At 43.7% G+C, this 18408-nt stretch overlaps 2 protein-coding genes across 3 annotated transcripts in view; both read right to left on the bottom strand.

Moving 5' to 3' along the window:
* CCL15 (chemokine (C-C motif) ligand 15) overlaps positions 1 to 2094 on the bottom strand; it is a 4572-nt gene extending 2478 nt beyond the window's left edge. The window contains exon 1 of the mRNA XM_011999396.1: positions 1433 to 2094. Coding sequence (XP_011854786.1) covers positions 1433 to 1508 — 76 coding nt within the window. The 5' untranslated portion in view covers positions 1509 to 2094. The remainder of the gene's footprint in view (positions 1 to 1432) is intronic.
* A 9538-nt stretch (positions 2095 to 11632) lies between these two features.
* Positions 11633 to 16578, bottom strand: CCL23 (chemokine (C-C motif) ligand 23). Of its 2 annotated transcripts, none has more exons than XM_011999392.1 (4): positions 16439 to 16578; positions 12909 to 12968; positions 12322 to 12487; positions 11633 to 11885 (listed from the first exon to the last, which is right to left on the bottom strand). In XM_011999392.1, exons 1-4 carry the CDS (start codon positions 16512 to 16514, stop codon positions 11774 to 11776), a joined length of 414 nt encoding a protein of 137 aa, XP_011854782.1. In that variant the 5' UTR covers positions 16515 to 16578; the 3' UTR covers positions 11633 to 11773. The 2 variants fall into 2 exon arrangements, with proteins under 2 accessions (XP_011854782.1, XP_011854783.1); XM_011999393.1 differs by having other exon boundaries at positions 12322 to 12436.
* Positions 16579 to 18408: the final 1830 nt, after the last annotated feature.

Below are 18408 nucleotides of genomic sequence, written 5' to 3'. Positions count from 1 at the left end.
ATGGTGAAACCCCATCTCTACTAAAAATACAAAAAATTAGCCAGGCGTGGTGGCGGGCGCCTGTAGTCCCAGCTACTCAGGAGGCTGAGGAAGGAGAACGGCGTGAAAACGGGAGGCGGAGCTTGCAGTGAGCTGAGATCACGCCACTGCACTTCAGCCTGGGCGACAGAGCGAGACTCCGTCTCAAGAAAAAAGAAAAAAAATATCTTTACAGTGGTCAGGCACGATGGCTCACACCTGTAATCCCAACACTTTGGGAAGCCGAGCTGGGCAGATCACCTGAGGCCGGGAGTTCAAGACTAGTCTGGCCAACAAGGCGAAATCCCGTCTCTACTAAAAAAAAAAAACAAAAATCAGCTGGGCTTGGTGGTGCGTGCCTTAATCCCAACTACTTCATAGGCTGAGGAAGGATAATCAACTGAACCTAGGAGGTGGAGGTTGCAGTGATCCGAGATCTTGCCACTGCACTCCAGCCTGGGAGACAGAGCGAAACTCCGTCTCAAAAAAAAAAAAAAAAAAAAAAAGTCTTGACAGCTGGGGAGAGACTGCCTGTTGCAGGGCTAACCAATTCATAGAGATAGCAAAGGGTTTAGACCTTTCATATACAAGTCAACAAATCCTGAGTCCATGTGCCCAGCCACCTCCTTTGCTAACTCTCACACACCAAGCCAGCATTTCCATGGTTTCAAGTCATCTTAAGGATGAGTACTAGACAACTAGAGACTATCCCTATATCCCAAAGCCTGAAAGGCTTACTCAGACTACCTAGCCCTAAACCCTATGCTCTGGGCTGCCTTGCTTTCCCCCTCGAAACCCCAATAAAAGTTCTGGCATAGGTCGTCCCTTCTCTCCTGATTGTGACTCCTGCCCTGGATGCTTCCCTTGGGGCCCTGTGTGGCACAGTGTACCTCCTTCTCTTGGGAAATGTAAATAATACATTCTTTTTGCAATGTCATTGGCCTCTTTGTGTTGACATTCACTGCCACAAATTAAGATTCCACAGGAACAAATGAGACAGTGATCATGGGTAAGTCACTTACCTAGCTGGTTCCTTTTCCTCTCCCAAATCACAATTTTACACCAGATGGTAGACAGCAGTTCTAGCACTGTAAACTTCTATGATTCTTTTTACAAATTTACAATTTAATTACAGTTCTTTTGTTCCAGCTAAAATATCAGCTAAGAGAAAGAATCAGATAATTTTTGCTGTGAAAAGGGAAGTAATTGGCCCCAAATGGGACCAGTCACGTGTATACATTTCTCCCTCCAAGGGTCCAAAGGCTGCAGACAGAGCCAGGTCTACACTCTGCTGGTGGTTTTTAAGTAAGTTCCACAACCATGTCTGGGCTGGAGAGTAGTCACAATGTGTCTCTGTCCCCGAGCCTGAGTTACCATGGACCTGGTCGCCTGGGAGAAAGCTCACTGGACTCACCATTTGTGACCTGGGCCTGGGATCCAAGGGCAGCAACAAGCATGAGGCAGGAGAGGACAGCCACGGAGACCTTCATCCTCCTGGTGGGCAGGCAGGGCTGGCCGAAACTCCTGGGCTCACTGCTTTCTGGCTCCCTGGGATGCCAGCTCTGCCCTTGTATTTACAAGAAGGGGAGGATCCAGGAAGTCCCAGGGCAGAGGTCAGAATGCTCTTCTTTAGCTATATAATAGTTACCAAGCAGTTTCTGAAAAGAGAACAAGGCTGAGAATGTAACAGAAAGTAGAGGACAAAGGTGACTTGAACTGTCCCTGTGGATTTCCCGAACTATCCCAATAGCTACAGGCAGATAGAAAGAAATGTTTCAAGGAAGAGTCTTCCTTCCAGGGGATTCATCTAATCCTCTAAGCCTGGGATAGGAGTGGGGGACTATCTCAGACTCTTGGATTCAGGATTGGGATGTGGTGAATGCTATCTTTTTTCCATTTCTAGTTCTATTCCTGTAGTCCCAACCAGTAGGTGTTAGCAGTGCCGAATCCATATCAGTCTGCAGCAGCCTCAGTTCTTGCCCCCTCAGAAGAAAGAATTCAACTGAGAGGCATAAGGCAGAGTGAGAGACCGAGACAAGATTTAGGGCAGGAATGAAAGTAAAGAACACTTGGAAAAGTGCCAAGCAGGTGATTTGAGAGATTCAAGTGCCTGGTTTGACCTTTGGATTGCGGTTTTTTTGTTTGTTTGGTTTTTTGCTGGCATTCCGCATGCGCAGTGGTCTCCCAGCACGTGGGAGGGGCTGCATGCACAGTGTGTTTACTGGAGCTGTACACATGCTCACTTGAAGCATTCCTTCTTGACCAGTCAAGTGTTCCTAGATCACATACCAGTTGAACTCTGACATTTTGCCTCTTAGTGCACATACTTGAGCCTACTTGCCTGACCCCTGAGATCTTATCGGGAAACTGTTGATCACCAGTTTCAGATATTTCTATCTACAGGGAGACTGCCTTTGCTGGTGCTGGCTTTGACCAATTACTATTTTAGAGAGACAGTGTAACATCTGCCTGACTATCACCTGATGGTTGTCTGACATTCCTGGTGGGGCAGGGGGCTCTCCTGCCCTGCTCATGTCTGAATAACTACCTACTATAACAAAGGGAATTTTTTTTTTTTTTTTTTTTGAGGTGGAGTTTTGCTCTTGTTGCCCAGGCTGAAGTGCAGTGGTGCAATCTTGCTCACTGCAAATTCTGCCTTCCGGGTTCAAGCAATTCTCCTGCCTCAGCCTCCCGAGTAGCTGGGATTACAGGCATGTGCCACTACACTCGGCTAATTTTGTATTTTTAGTAGCATTTTTAGTATTTTGTTCACCATGTTAGTCAGGCTGACCTCAGGTGATCCACCTGCCTTGGCCTCCCAAACAAAGGGACTTCAAAGGTAAGAACCAGTCAAGCTGGCCACCAAAATGGAGAACTGGAAAGTCTCAAGATTAGAGGCCAAAAGACCTTCCCAAGCACTGACGATGCCATGTCAAGTACTAACCACCCCATCTTGAACTTTCAAGTGCCTTCCAAGCTGATGGTAAAGGGTGGCCACCAGAGGGAATTCTCTAATCTGCGAACTTGGCTGTGATTTTTCAAACAGAATCTGCCAGTGGCTTCTCAGGGACTTGAGTCAGCTCCAAAGTTTGTGTGTGAGTGTAGAAAGTCCTTCAGAATAGGGTTCTCCTTATATGCACAACTCCTCTATTTTCTAATATAATGGCATTTAAATGCATATTAAGTTTAAACAGTGATGCACCTATTAATTTAGATTTTATACTTTTTTCTTTTGGAGTGAATTTTTTTTCAGGACCCCAATACTAAATGCCTAATGGATAAATTGGCCCTGTGCAATACGAATTCCTAGCAACCCATTAACTCTACTTAGCAGTCACCTCTGCCAGAAAGACTTCTCGGCTCTGGCTCCCACTAGGCTGGGCCAGGTGTCCCTTTTCAGTGTTTCCACAGCATCTCTCAGCATAAATCTATGATAGCACCAGTCACATTCTATTTTAAATGCTTATTTACTTAATGGTTCTCCTCATTACTTTGCCCCCATACAACAAGGGGTGTGTGTGTGTGTGTGTGTGTGTGTGTGTGTGTGACAGACATGTCCAGGTGCAGTGGCTCATGCCTGTAATCCCAGCACTTAAGCTTGAGCTCAGGAGCTCCAGACCAGCCTGAGCAACATAGCAAGACCTCGTTTCTACTAAAAAAAAAAAAAAAAAAAAAAAAAAAGCCAGGCTTGGTGGCACATGCCTACAGTCTCAGTTACTTGAGAGTCTGAGGCAGGAGGATTTCTTGTGCCTGGGCGTGCTTCAGGCTGCAGTGATCTATGATCACGCCACTGTACTCCATCCTGGGTGACAGAGTGAGACCCTGTGTCAAAACAAAACAAAAAACAAAACAAATCAGCCACATAACATGACATTTACCCCCTTAACACACTTCCAAGTGTACAGTTACAAGGTCCTTGAAGAATGTCTCCAAGGATGAGATAGTTACTGTACGTGCTGCACAAAAACCATCACATTGCAGTAAAGAGTTATTACTCAGATCAATCTCATCGAAGGCTCACAGGTTAAAGGTTTTTGAAAGGTAGTTTGGGGGAGGGGATGAATGTGGCTAGGCAAAGGGTGCTTGCTGCTGTGCTTGGGGGGTGCAATCATAGAAGTGTGGGAGATTCATCTCCTGTAGACTGAATGGCTTCTGGGTGGTGCCGCAGGAGCTGTTGGTGGGTCCAGGTGGAGCCATCATCAGTGTCTCAATGCAAAAAAAAAAAAAATCCTGAAAGGATATCTCAGAAGGCGAATCTTAGGTTCTACAATAGTGATGTTATCTGCAGAGAAATTGGGGAAGTTGCATATCTTGTGACCTCCACAATAATGGCTGGCAATCATTTACGTCTACACTTTCTCCTTAGCAAAATTCAGGCTCCTCTATCCTCCTAGCCTGGTAGTCTTTCATTAGCTTTACAAAAGTGGTTGAGTTTTGGGGAAGGGCTAATCATTTAAACTATAAACTAAATGTCTGGCAGCTTGAAAGCTAAAGGCAACAAGGGAGTGGGCTAGATCAGATCTTCCCGTTGTCATGGTTTTCTCACTGTTATAATTTTTGCAAAGTTGGCTTCATTACCATAAAACAAATGGTGTGAGTCTGCAAGTACAAATGCAGAATGATGATAATGAAAGGAAGACAAGTATTTCTTTCTTGGTTAATAAGAGAAAAGGTTGTTAAAAACCTTAGCCAAATTAAATTTAACAGAGTTTAACTGAACAAAGAACAATTTGCAAATAAGGTAACCTCTTGAGCCAGAGTAGGTTCATAGAGACTCCAGCACAGCCGCATGGTAGATTTATAGACAGAAAAAGAAAAGTGATCACAGAAAACGGAAGTGAGGTACAGAAACAGCTGAATTTATTATAGCTGGGCGTTTACCTTATTCAAACATGGTTTGAATAGTTGGCCCCCTTTGATTGGCCAAAACTCAGTGATTGGCACAAGAGTAGGTTACAGCCTGTTTACACCTGTATTCAGGTTACAGTTCACTATGTACAGAGAAACCTTTAGGCTGAACTTAAAATAAGTGAGAAGGTAGCTTAAGGCTAAAGTTGATTTAACAAGGTCCATTAAAAATTGTTGGAAAATAAGAATCTACATGAGGTTATCATGGGTTAAATATTAAGTAAATGACAATGTTGTGTCATCTGGGCGAATGATAAAAGAGAGTTTTTATTTTTGTTTTAAAATTTTTTTCTTGATCTAGGTCTTGCTTTATCACCCAGACTGGGATGTAGTGGCTTAACCATAGCTCACTGTAACCTCCAACTCCTGGGCTCAAGTGATCCTCCCACCTCAGCCTCCCAAAGTGCTGGGATTACAGGTGTGAGCCACCACACCCAGCCAAAACACTGTTTCCTAAACTGTAGTTAACACTTCAAGATTAGCTCTTTTAGTAGGGAGGAGATAAGATGTAATGTGAATTTGTGTTTACTTTCTTAGGGTTGTAATAATTCCAAGCTTTTATCATCCTCTTGGGGTGTTCTTCTAACACAGTTGTGATTCAGTGTTATAAAGGTTATTTGGTTATTGATCAGTTTTCTCCTATTGATTTCTTAGACAAGTCACACTAAAAGTAAGCATAGAGCTTAAACATTTTTTTCAAATAAAAAATATTTTGTTGTTGTTTAGAATTGTTTAGAATTCAGTGCTGTCTTTTGAATTTTATGAGACAGTTTTCCAAGGTGTGCTAACTATACATATACATTTATATACTTTAATAGAGATGTATATGTAAGTAATATTAACTACATCTTTAAATGTAGAAAACTAAATTAAGAAAAATGTTCTTTAAGTTTAGAGGTGAAATCTTTTACAAATTGTTACTGTAGGTAGCTAGTCATACATAAACAGGGCAGGAGAGGCTCCTCCCAACCAGAAATGTCAGGCGACCATAAGGTGATGATCAGGGGGTTGTTAACTGTCTCTCTAGAATAATAATTGGTTGCAGCTAGCACCAGGGAAAGGCTGTGCCTATAGATAGAAAAAACCTGAAACTGGTCATCAGCAGCTTCCTGCTAAGATTCCAGGAGTTGGGCGAGTGAGCTCACGCATGCGCACCAAAAGACAAAATGGTGGCGTTTAACTCGTATAGGATGTTCTGGGGGCATTCTATCAGTAAAGGGAAGAACACCTCAAGTGAGCATGCATACATCTCCAGTAAACACACTGCACATGCTCCCCTCCCAAGCAGGGCGTTGCGCTAGTGCTTCCCACCCCAAGGGAAGAATCAGGGGAGAAGGGACCCAAGACCCCAGATGTATGCCAACATGTAAAACCCCAATTCAAAAGGTCAAACCCCACACTTGACCTCTAAAGTGTCTCTGCTTGGCCCTCTTCCAAACGTACTTTACTTTCTTTTTATTCCTGCTCTAAACCTTTTTCTCTTTTTTTTCTTTCTTTTTTTTTTTTGAGATAGAGTCCCACTCTGTCATCCAGGCTGGAGTGCAATGGCATGGTCTCGATTCACTGCAACCTCTGCCTCCTGGGCTCAAGCAGTTCTCCTGTCTCAGCCTCCCGTGTAGCTTGGGTTACAGGTGCCTGCCACCACACCCAGCTAATTTTTATTGGAGATGGTGTTTCACTAAGTTGAACAGGCTGGTCTCGAACTCCTGACTTCAAGTGACCCTCCCACTTAGGCCTTCCAAAGTGCTGGGATTACAGGTATGAGCCACCACACCCGGCCTGTAAAGCTTCTTAATAAACTTTCACTCCTGCTCTAACACTTCCTCAGTCTCTTCTCACTTGGGCTCCTCATTTGAATTCTTTCTCCTGAGGAGGGAAGAATTGAGGTTGCTGCAGACCTGTACAGATTTGCCACCAGTAACTCGAATAACTTGCCCCGCAAACTAAATTTACACCTAATAAAAAACTTAGAAATAGGTAAAAGGGGCCAGGCGCGGTGGCTCACACCAGTAATCCTAGCACTTTGGGAGGCCAAGGCAGGCAGATCACGAGGTCAGGAGTTTGAGACCAGCCTGGCCAACATGGTGAAACCTCATCTCTACTAAAAATACAAAAATTAGCCAGGCATAGTGGCCGGTGCCTGTAATCCCAGCTGCTAGGGAGGCTGAGGCAGGAGAATCGCTTGAACCCGTGAGGCAGAGGTTGCAGTGAGCCGAGATTACACCACTGCACTCCAGCCTAGGTGACAGAGCAAGATTCTGTTTCGGAAAAAAAAAAAAAAAAAAAAAGAAAGAAATAGGTAAAAGGATGACTGCACGGTTTTCAAGGTCATATTACAATGTTGACTAAAAGGCCCACCCTGGGATTCCTTAAATCCGTAGGGGAATGAACTTTTGATTGATTTTCTGTTTACCATTGATCAGGCCCCAGATTCTGAGAAAGTATATGTTAAATTATAAACGTGTGTGTAGCCAGATGCAAATGATTTCTGTCTATTAAAAAAGATAATCCCACAGTTACAGGTTTTTCTATTGCCCTATCCACAGGGTAATAATGTGTGCTCTAATTTAACAAACTTATTTCACAACATCATCCCCAGTAAACTATACAAATCTCTGTTATTCAAATGATTTTTGAATTATTTTAATAGTTCTCTCACTAATGAGTTAAATACATCTTTGATGCATATTCAATCTAAATTGGATGAGTAATATTTTTAGCTTTGTAAATTGTATTATGATGTCTCTTGTTTTGAAGATAATGCTTATCCAAAGTTCAGTAATTCCTTTAGTTTCTTTTTCCTCTTAAAATTCAAGTAAAGCCTGGGCATGGTGGCTCACACCTGTAATACTAGCACTTTGGGAGGCTGAGGCAGGAGGATCGCTTGAGCCTAAGAGATCAAGACCAGCCTGGGCAACATAATCAGATCCTGTCTCTTCAAAAAAAAAAAAAGAATTAGCAGAGTATGGTGGCATGTACCTGTAGTCCCAGCTGATATGGACAGGAGGCAGAGAAATACTGGGTAGAAGAGGGCAGTTTCCTGGCAAATGCCCCACCCTCAAGCCTGGGAACCCACAGCCCTAAACTGGAACAGGCATTTCTGTTTTTGCATCCAAATGTAGCCTTTTCCAAGACTACTCTGGCCTGCCACACCCCTATCTTGTGTCCATCTGACAGCTAGACCTCCATGAAGGGAAAGAGAGCCAATATTACTTTTACCCAAAGGAAAGAGACAGGTGGCAGGATCTTAGAAAAGAGGCAGATCTTAAACCCCAAACTCCATGAGCAGAGGAACAGAAGAACGGCAGTGGCAGAGAAGGAGAGATGAGAAGGAGCATCTGAATATCAGGAGAAGTTCGGCTGGGGACGGTTGAAGAGGAGATCAGCCGTGGGATGGCTAAACTCCAAGGGAAGATCATCTTCCCACTTCATCCGTTCTCCAGCTCGCCATTCATCCCATAAGAGCCACATCCATCACACAATAAAATCTCCACATTCACCATCGTTCAAGTCTTCTTGAACGACGACCAGATTCTTCCTGGATGCCAGACAAGGACCTGGGTACCAAGAGGGCAGGGTATATTCAATCTAGGGCTTCAGGTTGAGGCCCTAGAAAGGAAAACCAGATCTGAGGGATCCAAAGCCGGGCAACAAGCACAATGTAAATGGGAAGGACCAATTCCTGTTGACTAAACCCTTGCTTCATGAAAGGAGGCCGTGCTCCATGACACAGATGAGGCCCAGGGAGCTCAAAGGTTGTTGGCAGCAAGGGAAATAGGGCATACTGTGTAAGAGTGGATATTCTCACCTCCCAGACCCCCCTGTTAACATGAATAAAAGCCACTTTGGCACCCATGGATGGCACCTGCCAGGGTCACTAGGACTTGGGGACAAAAAGACAGAAGAGGCAAGGGAGATGCCTGCTTTCTCTCCATCACAACCTGAGTTATCACTAAAGCAGGGAAGGAAATGAGGGTCACCTCTATTTCTTGCCTTTCAGAATGGGCAATCAGCTGTCTTCACTACTCCCAGCTTATACTCCTCTGGAGTGTATCCTGAACCACTGGGACTGCTTTGACCCTCAGACTCTGGAGGAAAATGGCTCATAGCCCTCTGCACAAAGGTTTGGGCAAATTATGAAAGACTGGCTTGGCCTCAGGAAGAAACCATTCGTTTTGATACCATCCAGCAGTTGCAGCTTTTCTGTAAACGTGAGGGCAAACGCTCTGAGGCCCCAGATGTGCAGGCTTTCTATACCTTGCTGGGCAATCCAGACCTTTGCTGACAATGTAGAATTAATCCAGACCTATTTGCCATCTCGGGAGAGGCTGCAAGGGACAATCCCAGGGAACTAAACAAACAAATCCCAGAGGTATCCCCAGCAGAGGAACCAGCTCCCTTCAGCCCTGCTCCTCCAGGTCCACCCCATCCTCCCTATCCAGCTTCAGTCTCTCACTTGCCCCCTTCTAGAAATTCTCACCCTAGACAAGCCCCAGTCTCATTCTTTCCCCTCCAACAGATGCCTGGTGAATTTGCCCCAGTAAGGTCCAGGTGCCCTTCTCTCTACAGAACTTGAAGGAAATTGAGGGGGATGTTGGCAAGCTTTCAGATGATCCTGACAGATATATAGAGGCTTTCCAGAATTTAACCCAAGTATTTGAACTCTCCTAGGAAGATGTGATGTTACTTTGAACCAAACCCTGACTAACACTGAGAAACAGGCCACTCTGCAAGTGACAGAGAGATCTGGGGATGAGGTTTGTATCACATGTAGCACCCAGGAAAGGGGGCGAATATTATCCAACTGGAAGAGAAGCAGTATCAATGAATGTCCCTAAATGGGATTCCAGTGACAAGATGGGAGAATGGAAGAGGAGACAGTTTCAGGTGTGCATAATAGAGGGCTTATGTAGGGCTAGAACTAAGCCTCTTCACTATATCAAGATATCCATGATAGACCAGGGATTTAATGCAAATTCCACTGCCGCCTTGGGGAGGCTAAGAGGGTCCTTTGTAAAGCATCGGTCTCTATGTCCTGATTCCGTCAAGGGACAACTAATCCTAAATGATAAATTTATTACTCAGGCAGCCCCTGATATCAGGGGTAAGTTGCAGAAATAGGCCCTGGCATCAGGGAGTACTTTAGGAGACCTCCTGAAAGTGGCTACCTTGGTCTTTTACAGTAAAGATAGGGAAATACGAGAAAGAGGCAGAAGCTTTAAGGGCCACCGTGCAAACCCACAAACCCCAGGATTCCCAAGGTTCATCTGTTAACTCCTACAAATGTGGCAAGAACAGTTATCTTTCTTCTAAAATTTAACCACACCCCTACAAGTCTTAATTTCTTTCACCAAGGTGAAACAGCTTGGGGTACAATGTTGTTAGTATATTACATTTCCTATTTCTGTAATCTTTGGCACTAGATTATTTCCTTGTATAATACACATGTTTAAACCATGCATACTTAACACCTTGTAAAACTTGTTTTATTCTCTCAAGTTTGAGGTCATCAAACTCCAAATGGTCAGGCAACTGGAGCCTTGGATGATGACTCCCCTTCCCCAGGGACCCTTATATAGACCTCTGGGAGGAATCTGACTTCTGTTTTCCCCAAAATAATGTCCCCATCAGCGGGAAGTAGCTAAGACTGATCATCGTCCATATTCTAATGGCAATTAGATGGGCCTCTTAGAGGGGGGAAATGATACAGATACAGGCAAGGAAATACCCGGGGTAGAAGAGGCAGTTCCCCAACGAAGGCCCACCCTGAAGCCTGGAATTCCATGGCCCTGAGTGGGAGCAAGCATTCCTATTTTCATGCCCAAATGTTAACTTTTCCAAAACCACTGTGGCCTGCCACACCTCTATCCTGTGCCCATATAAACCCCCAAGCTCTACAAGCTCAGTAAAATCCCCACCGTCACCATCCTTCAAGCTGATGTGACCTGATTCTTCCTGGATGCCAGACAAGGACATGGGTACCAAGAGAGTATAAAAGGCTGTCACCCTGACTCTCCACTGAATGGAATAGCTATCCACAAAAAGCAATTGCTAAAGGGCATTGCTTGTAATGCACTCCTAGATGCTACAATGGGGTTGGAGCCCAAAAGCACTCACCCTGGCTCCTGCACCTGCCCGTCTGCATGTTCCCCCTCCCATGAGGGGTTTCAGTGTGCAGCCGCCTTGCAAACAAGCCACACCCCTGTCACAAGTCCTGTGAGGGGGTCAGGGAAATCTCCTGTGTTAGCCCAACTGGTGCCATCAAGTAAACCCCTGCCGTTTTGCACACCCTGATCAGGGAGGAAACTTCCATGGGGGCTCAGGCCATGAAAAACATTTTGCCAAACAGATCCCAGGCCACACTGCCTGACTGCAGGAAGTGGCTCACTTATTATATCCTGCCAGGCAGCTAGCCACACTGCCCCACCTCCCCTGTCCAGACCTATAATTGTCCCAGTCTGGAAGCAGGACACGGGCTCCAGCACTTGCTGGTGCTCCCCCTCCACAGGTTTCTCTGTCCAATAAACCTGTGTTGCTGTCGAGCTTCACCACCTTGGATGTCTCTTTTCTCTGTCCTAACATCCTGTTTCACAGCTACTTGTAGGGCTGAGGTAGGTGGGTTACTTGAGCCCAGGAGGTTAGGCTGCAGTGAGGCAAAATGTGCCAGTGCACTCCAGCCTGGGTGACAGAGACCCTATCACACAAAAAAAGTGAGAAACTCTTTATTAGATGAATTGCTTTAAATCCAGAACACAAGAATAAATGCTTCTTAAAAAAATAATTCAGGAAGGTAGTTGAGGCAAGAAAGTTGGTAGCTGGCAACTTGCGTCCCTTCGCCTTGACAAGTTCAGTTCTTCCTGGCCTTGATCCGTGTGGCCAGCTTCAGCATTATCCTGCAAGCCAGAACTTGCTTATTACTGGGACTGACACATAAACGTCGCCCGTTCTTGGTGAGGAAGCTGGGGAACAAGGGAGAGAAAGGTTACAAACTGAGGTGTGTCCAGCACATGGGGACAGGGGGTCCCATTCTTCCTGCCCCTCAGATTTCCCAGTCAACACAGCCAGTTTTTTCTTCCCTTTTTTTTCATTCTCTGCTGATGGCAACTCAGGGCCAGTGTCCTCTTGAGACCCCCCTCAGCCTGTGGGACTCCGTAGTGACTCATGCGAGCATCCCTGGGCAGACTTGTGCCTGCTTTCTTCTTCCTTCCCCACCCTTTTTCCCCTGGGAATGTCTCATCCCTGATGCCCTGCAGGATCCTCATAAGGACACAGATGCCCCATACCTGGCAGGATCCAGAGGGTGGGCCCTGATGGACACCCATCTATCAGGTCCTCCCTGCAAGATGCTACAGAGTGCTTCTCCCTCAACACGTGTTTGGTGAGCTTGGCACTTACATGACACCCGGCTTGGGGCACTTGCTGCTCGTTTCAAGGTAACTCTCCAAGAGTGAACACGGGATGCTTCCTGGGATGTAGGAGGTGCAGCAGTCAGCATTAATAGCGTGAAAGCCTGCAACAAGAGAAAGGGTCGTTTGAGGACCAATCTTTCTCCTCCAGAGCACTGTGGAGGGTGAGAAGGCACGTGGCTCGGAGAGGTTTCCTCCTCTGTGGCCGGCACTTGCTGGCATCTCCCTGCTTCAGATCCTCACCAGAGTTGAGCTGTGTGTCTGAGGGCACTCAGGGTGGGCCACAGCAGGACCAAGAGCATTTCCCCCAGAAAAGGAAGGCATCTGCAGACACCTGCAGGCATCAGAGAGCACCTTCTGTCCCAAAAGAACAGACTCTTGGGGCAGCTAGAGGGGAACAGGGAAGGCATCTATGGAGGGGGTTCCCCTAGCCCATCCTGATCTTCCTTGGAGATGTTCACCACCCTCAGGACCCTCTCATTCTCCTCCCATACTGTAAACAGGGACAATGGATCCCATAGTGCAGACCTGCACCTGCTGGTTGCTTTTAAATATATGCCGTATCTGATCATTTACTGTCCAGAACTTCTGGATTTGCCAGTGAAAGCTTTGACATCATGAACCCTGTCTCTGCATCTGGAAGAAAGACAGGACAGGGAAGGAAATCACTGGGTGAGAGCATTGTTTCAGCATCTCCACCCACCCCGTTGCTCATCCCCCTCCCGAGGCAGAAAGGCTCTGAAGCTGGACCACCACCACCTGTCTGGGTTCTAGGCCTGTCTCCTGGCCCATTTATTCCTTTAGGGCCCTGAGACTTTTCAGGGACCTTTTGAAAATGTAGACATGAAAACATTGTGTTGACTCTGAAATACTAAAAGCAACCTCAAAATCTAACATGGTTCAGTTAATGGAATGTCTGCATGATGTGACACAGTCTACAAGTCTCTCTACACATTTCTGGAATCCATAGTACTCTGGAAACAGAGAGGTGTTCATCAGCGCATATGGTGGCACAGTATCCTCTTAAGTGAAATGAAGCTATTATGGTCATTATTCATCCCAGTTAGTAGAAATATTCATGTGCTTGTTACAGGAGATTGCTGTGTTTGATTAAAATATTGTTCCCAGGCCTCATCAGGGATAAGTACCATCAATATATGTTTAAGTTTTTACTAAATCATTTTTAAATTGTGGTTATATAAATATATATATATATGTATATAAAAAATATAAAATTTGCCTTTTGAACTATTTTAAGATTACAGTTCAATAGCATCAAATACCTTCAAACAACTCTGAAATTTTCATGACCATTCATTCAGAGAACTTGTTCATTTTGTGAAACTGAAACTCTGTATTCATTAAACAACAACTCCCCATTCTTCCTCCCCTTAATCCCTGACAACCACTATCTAGGTCGTGTCTCTGTGGATTTGATTGCTCTAAGTACCTCATGTGAGTGGAATCATACGCTATTTGTCCTTTTGCGACTGGTTTATTTCACTTAGCATAATGTCCTTGATGGTCATCCATATTGTAGCATGTGTCAGAATCTCCTTACTTAAATTTTTTAGAATTTTTATTTTTTCTTACTTCAACATTCAAGGGAATCTCCTTACTTTTTGAGACCAAATAGATTCCATTGTATGTATGAATCACACTTTGTTTATCTACTAACCTTTTGATGGGCACTTAGTTTGCTTCTACGTTTTGGCTATCATCATCAATAACACTGCTATAAATATGGGTGTACAAAAATCTCTTAATGTACCTGTTTTAAATTATTTTGGATATATACCCAGAAATAGAATTGCTGCATCATATCGTATTAACTTTTTAAAACCTGAGAAATTCTGCATTCCAAAATTCATCTAGCGCCAAGTGCTTTGGAAATGGGATTGTGGAGCTGCCTTATGCTTGTTAGGCAAATGAAACTAAGCTTTACACTTTTTTCCTTTCTTTTTAATTTTAATCCTCAAAGTTAGTTTATTTCCACAATTGACTGTATCACAGAATAAAGTTAGCTTTAAAATTTGGTCGGGTGCGGTGGCTCATGCCTGTAATTCCAGCACTTTGGGAGGCCAAGGCGGGCAGATCACTTGAGGTCAGGAGTTTGAGACCAGCCTGGCCTACCTGGTGAAATCCCGTCTCTACTAAAAATACAAAAATTAGCCGAGTGTGGTGGCATGTGCCTGTAATTCCAGCTACTAGGGAGGCTGAGGCAGGAGAATCGTCTGAACCCGGGAGGTGGAGGTTGCAGTGAGCCAAGATTGTGCCACTGTACTCCAGCCTGGGCCACAGAATGAGACTCCATCTCAAAATAAAATAAAATAAATTAAAATAAATATTTACTTTTAATATAATTTAATAATTATATTAAATATATTTTAAGTACAACGTAATAACTATTGAATATACTTTTTCTTTTTTTAAAATTAATTAAATTTACTTTTATTTTACTTTAAGTTCTAGGATACCTGTGCTGAACGTGCAGGTTCATTACATAGGTATACATGTGCCATGGTGGTTTGCTGCACCTATCAACTCATTATTTAGGGCTTCCACATGCACCAGGTATTCGTCCTAATCCTCTCCCTCCTTTTTCCCTCCACTCCCCAACAGACCCCAGTGTGTGATGTTCCCCTCCCTGTGTCCATGCATTCTCAGTGTTCAACTCCCACTTATGAGTAAGAACATGTGGTGTTTGGCTTTCTGCTCCTGTGTTAGTTTGCTGAGAATGATGGTTTCCAGCTTTACCCATGTCCCTGCAAAGGACATGAATTCATTTCTTTTTATGGCTGCATAGTATTCCATGGTGTATATGTGCCATATTTTCTTTATCCAGTCTATCTTGATGGGCATTTGGGTTGGTTCCAAGTCTTTGCTATTATGAATAGTGCTGCAATAAACATAAATGTGCATGTATCTTTTAATATAATATATAAGTATGCTTTTAATATATTAAAAATAAATACACTTAATATAATTTAATAACTGTATTAAATATCTTTTAATATAATTCAATAACATATTAAATATACTTTTAATATAACTTAATAACCACATTAAATATGCATTTAATATAATTTAACGATTATATTAAATATACTATTAATAATTTTAAAGCCAGCTTTAAAATTGATATTTACTTAACATTTTGAAACATAAAGACTTAGCAATAACGATTCAGCTGCCAACTTAGTCCCCCAATTGCTTTCTAGTGTTTTCAACTTATTTCTTATATGGTTACATTAAATGAATTATATGTAATAAGGCATGTGGGTGTATTTTAATATGTTCAATATGGTTTGGGTAAGGTAAAAAAAGATCTTAAATGGCCTTGTCTTTCCATAACTACTTCCTTATTAGCTCATATTTTAATTCCACCACTTACTAGTTGTGTGATCTACCAAGTTATCTAAGGTTCTGTGCCTCAGTTTTCTCGTTTGTAAAATGTCAATAATAATATGAAAAACTATATAAAAATTGATGTTTTGTTTTCTCCCTACAAAAGTAACACATTTGCATTTTTATTTTTTTATCTAATACATATCCCACAGGGTTGTTAGATAGAATTGATGTGTTAATATCTGTAAGACACTTAGAACAGTGCCTGCCCTGTACATAGGAAGTACTAGAAGTGCATTTGTTAAACAAAAAAATATGATGGTTAGGTGACCTTGGTTGAGTCACTTGTGTGGCTGGTTCCATTTCTTCTCCAAAATGATATTGTAGATGATGCTAGATGGTATGTAACAGTTTTAACATCATACAATTCTACGCTTCTTTCTACAAATTTGTAATTTTACTACACTTCTTTTAATTTAGCACTTAATAGTCCTATGTCAGCTAAGGGAAGCTATCAAATAATTTTGCTGTGAAAAAGGAAGTAATTGGCCCCACATTGGACCAGCCATATGTGTGTATTCCCCTCCCAGGGTCCAAAGCATGCAGACAGAGCCAGGTCTATATTCTGGCGCTGCTTTTAAATGAGTACCATGACCATGTCTGGGAAGGTGAGTAGTGACAGGAGGGCAATGTGTCTCTGTCCCAGAGCTTGAGTTACCATGAACCTGGTCGCCTTGGAGAAAGCTCACTGGACTCACCATTTGTGACCTGGGCCTGGGATCCAAGGGCAGTAACAAGCATGAGGCAGGAGAGGACAGCCACGGAGACCTTCATCCTCCTGGTGGGCAGACAGGGCTGGCCGAGGACTCCTGGGCTCACTGCTTCCTGGCTCCCAGGATGCCAGCTCTGCCCTTGTATTTATAAGAGGAGGAGGATCAGAAAGTCCCAGGGCAGAGGTCAGAATGCTGTTTTTTGACTTATGATAGTTAACAGGCTCTTTCTAAAATGAGAACAATGCTGGGAATGAAACAGGAAGTAGACGACAAGGATGATTTGGACTGTCCTTGTGGACTTCCCGAATTGTCCCAATAAGTACAGGCAGAGACAGCAAATACTTTATGATGGATCCTTCCCCCTGGGAGATTCATTCATCCTCTAAACAGTGGAGTTTTTTTTCCCTCAGGAGCTAACCACCTTCAGATGCTCAAATAGCCTGTACACATGGGGACCACCAGAGAGAACACTTCAACTTGTAGAACTATGATCTCTGCTGGTAACCACAGCTCATACGACATCCCGTGATGGACAGCCCATGATGTGTACTTACACAGCATGATTGTCTAGTATAAGCTGAACTGCTCTAGAAGATAATGGGTAGAGTGTAGGGCAAGGATGAGCACATGGGAGCTAAAGTATCCCCTTGTGGGGGTAGCCCGCCTTCCTTCTCAATTCTGCACTTAGTCTCTGGAAAGGAATATTCTTCGTCCAGTGTCTGGAGATATCCTTGACTCCTCTCTTTGTCTCATACCCCATATCTAATTCATTAGTAAGTATTTTTGCCTTATTTCAAAAATATAGCCAGAATCTTATTATTCCTTCAAAAGAAAACTCCCATTTATTCTCTACTACTATTCTCAATGTTTCACTTCTGAGACTACCTGGTATTAGCATAGACTACAGAGGTTAAGGGCTCAGTCCCATGAGACTGGCACCACTTCAGATGCCAATCTCAAAGAGTGGGTCCCCAGGTTACCCACAAGTTCTCTTTGACTTGGCTACACGTCGGAACTTCCCATGACACCCTCCTCAGGTTCTGTAATTACTAAAATAGATTTCAGAACTCAGAAGAACAGTTTACTTACAGGGTTATATTATAAAGCATACAACTCAGGAACAGTCAGGTCAGTGAGATGCATAGGGCAAGACATGGGGAGTGGGTTTGGAGCTTCTGTGTCCCATCCAGGTGTGCCACTCTCTCAGCGCCTCCACTGAACACTGTTCCAAGTTCACCAACCTGGAAACTCTCTAAACCCTACTCTCTTAGGTTTTTATGGAGGCTTTATTACATAAGCATGCTTGACTAAATCATTAACCATTAGTGATCAGATCAATCTCCAGCCTCTCTCCTCTCCCTGGAGTTTGGGGGTAGAGGCTAAAAGTTCCAATCCTCTCACGGTTGGCTCCCATGGCAACCAGCTCTCATCCTTAAGGCTTTCCAAGAGACACTTCATTAACATAAACTCAGGTGTGGTAGGAAGTACTTGTCCAGACTTCCAGGTTGTATGTGCCTGAGTATTGAGCAGATTCTTATGTGCTTCTTACACCTCAGCATCGGAGAATCCCTGGTGCAGGAAAAGAGGGGTGTGCATGATGGACAAGGTGAGGTGCTGTCAGATTATACTATCTTGAGCTGGGCAGAGCCTGTATGCAACTGGCTGCTGTAGTGGTGGCTAGAGTCAGAGATGAAGCCGATAGAATGGAAGTGGTGTACAGAGGTGTCTGACACAGTATTAAATGCATATTTGTTTAGTGAAAGAAAATAAGGAATAGATTTCACAAGATTCACCAATCAATATGTTGATTACGCAACGTATTGTCATTTCTTGACAGGGAATGCTTTCAGCTTTTGCCCATTCAGTATGATTTTGGCTGTGGGTTTGTCATAAATAACTCTTATTATTTTGAAGTACGTTCCATCAATACTAGTTTATTGAGTATTTTTAGCATG

This window comes from Mandrillus leucophaeus, unplaced genomic scaffold, assembly GCF_000951045.1.
Source record: "Mandrillus leucophaeus isolate KB7577 unplaced genomic scaffold, Mleu.le_1.0 Scaffold590, whole genome shotgun sequence".
NCBI classification, from domain to species: Eukaryota; Metazoa; Chordata; class Mammalia; order Primates; family Cercopithecidae; genus Mandrillus; species Mandrillus leucophaeus.
The sequence above is the reverse complement of the archived record's forward strand: the minus strand, read 5'-3'. Positions and strand labels throughout refer to the sequence as shown.

Excerpts from the sequence above, each read along its gene's own strand:
- CCL23 (XM_011999392.1), bottom strand. The coding sequence starts at position 16,514 with ATGAAGGTCTCCGTGGCTGTCCTCTCCTGCCTCATGCTTGTTACTGCC. Across the intron at positions 12,488-12,908 it reads AAATCCAGAAGTTCTGGACA|TGCTCTGGAGGAGAAAGATT; the intron begins GTAAATGATCAG and ends CACCCTCCACAG. Across the intron at positions 11,886-12,321 it reads TGCCCCAAGCCGGGTGTCAT|CTTCCTCACCAAGAACGGGC; the intron begins GTAAGTGCCAAG and ends CTTGTTCCCCAG.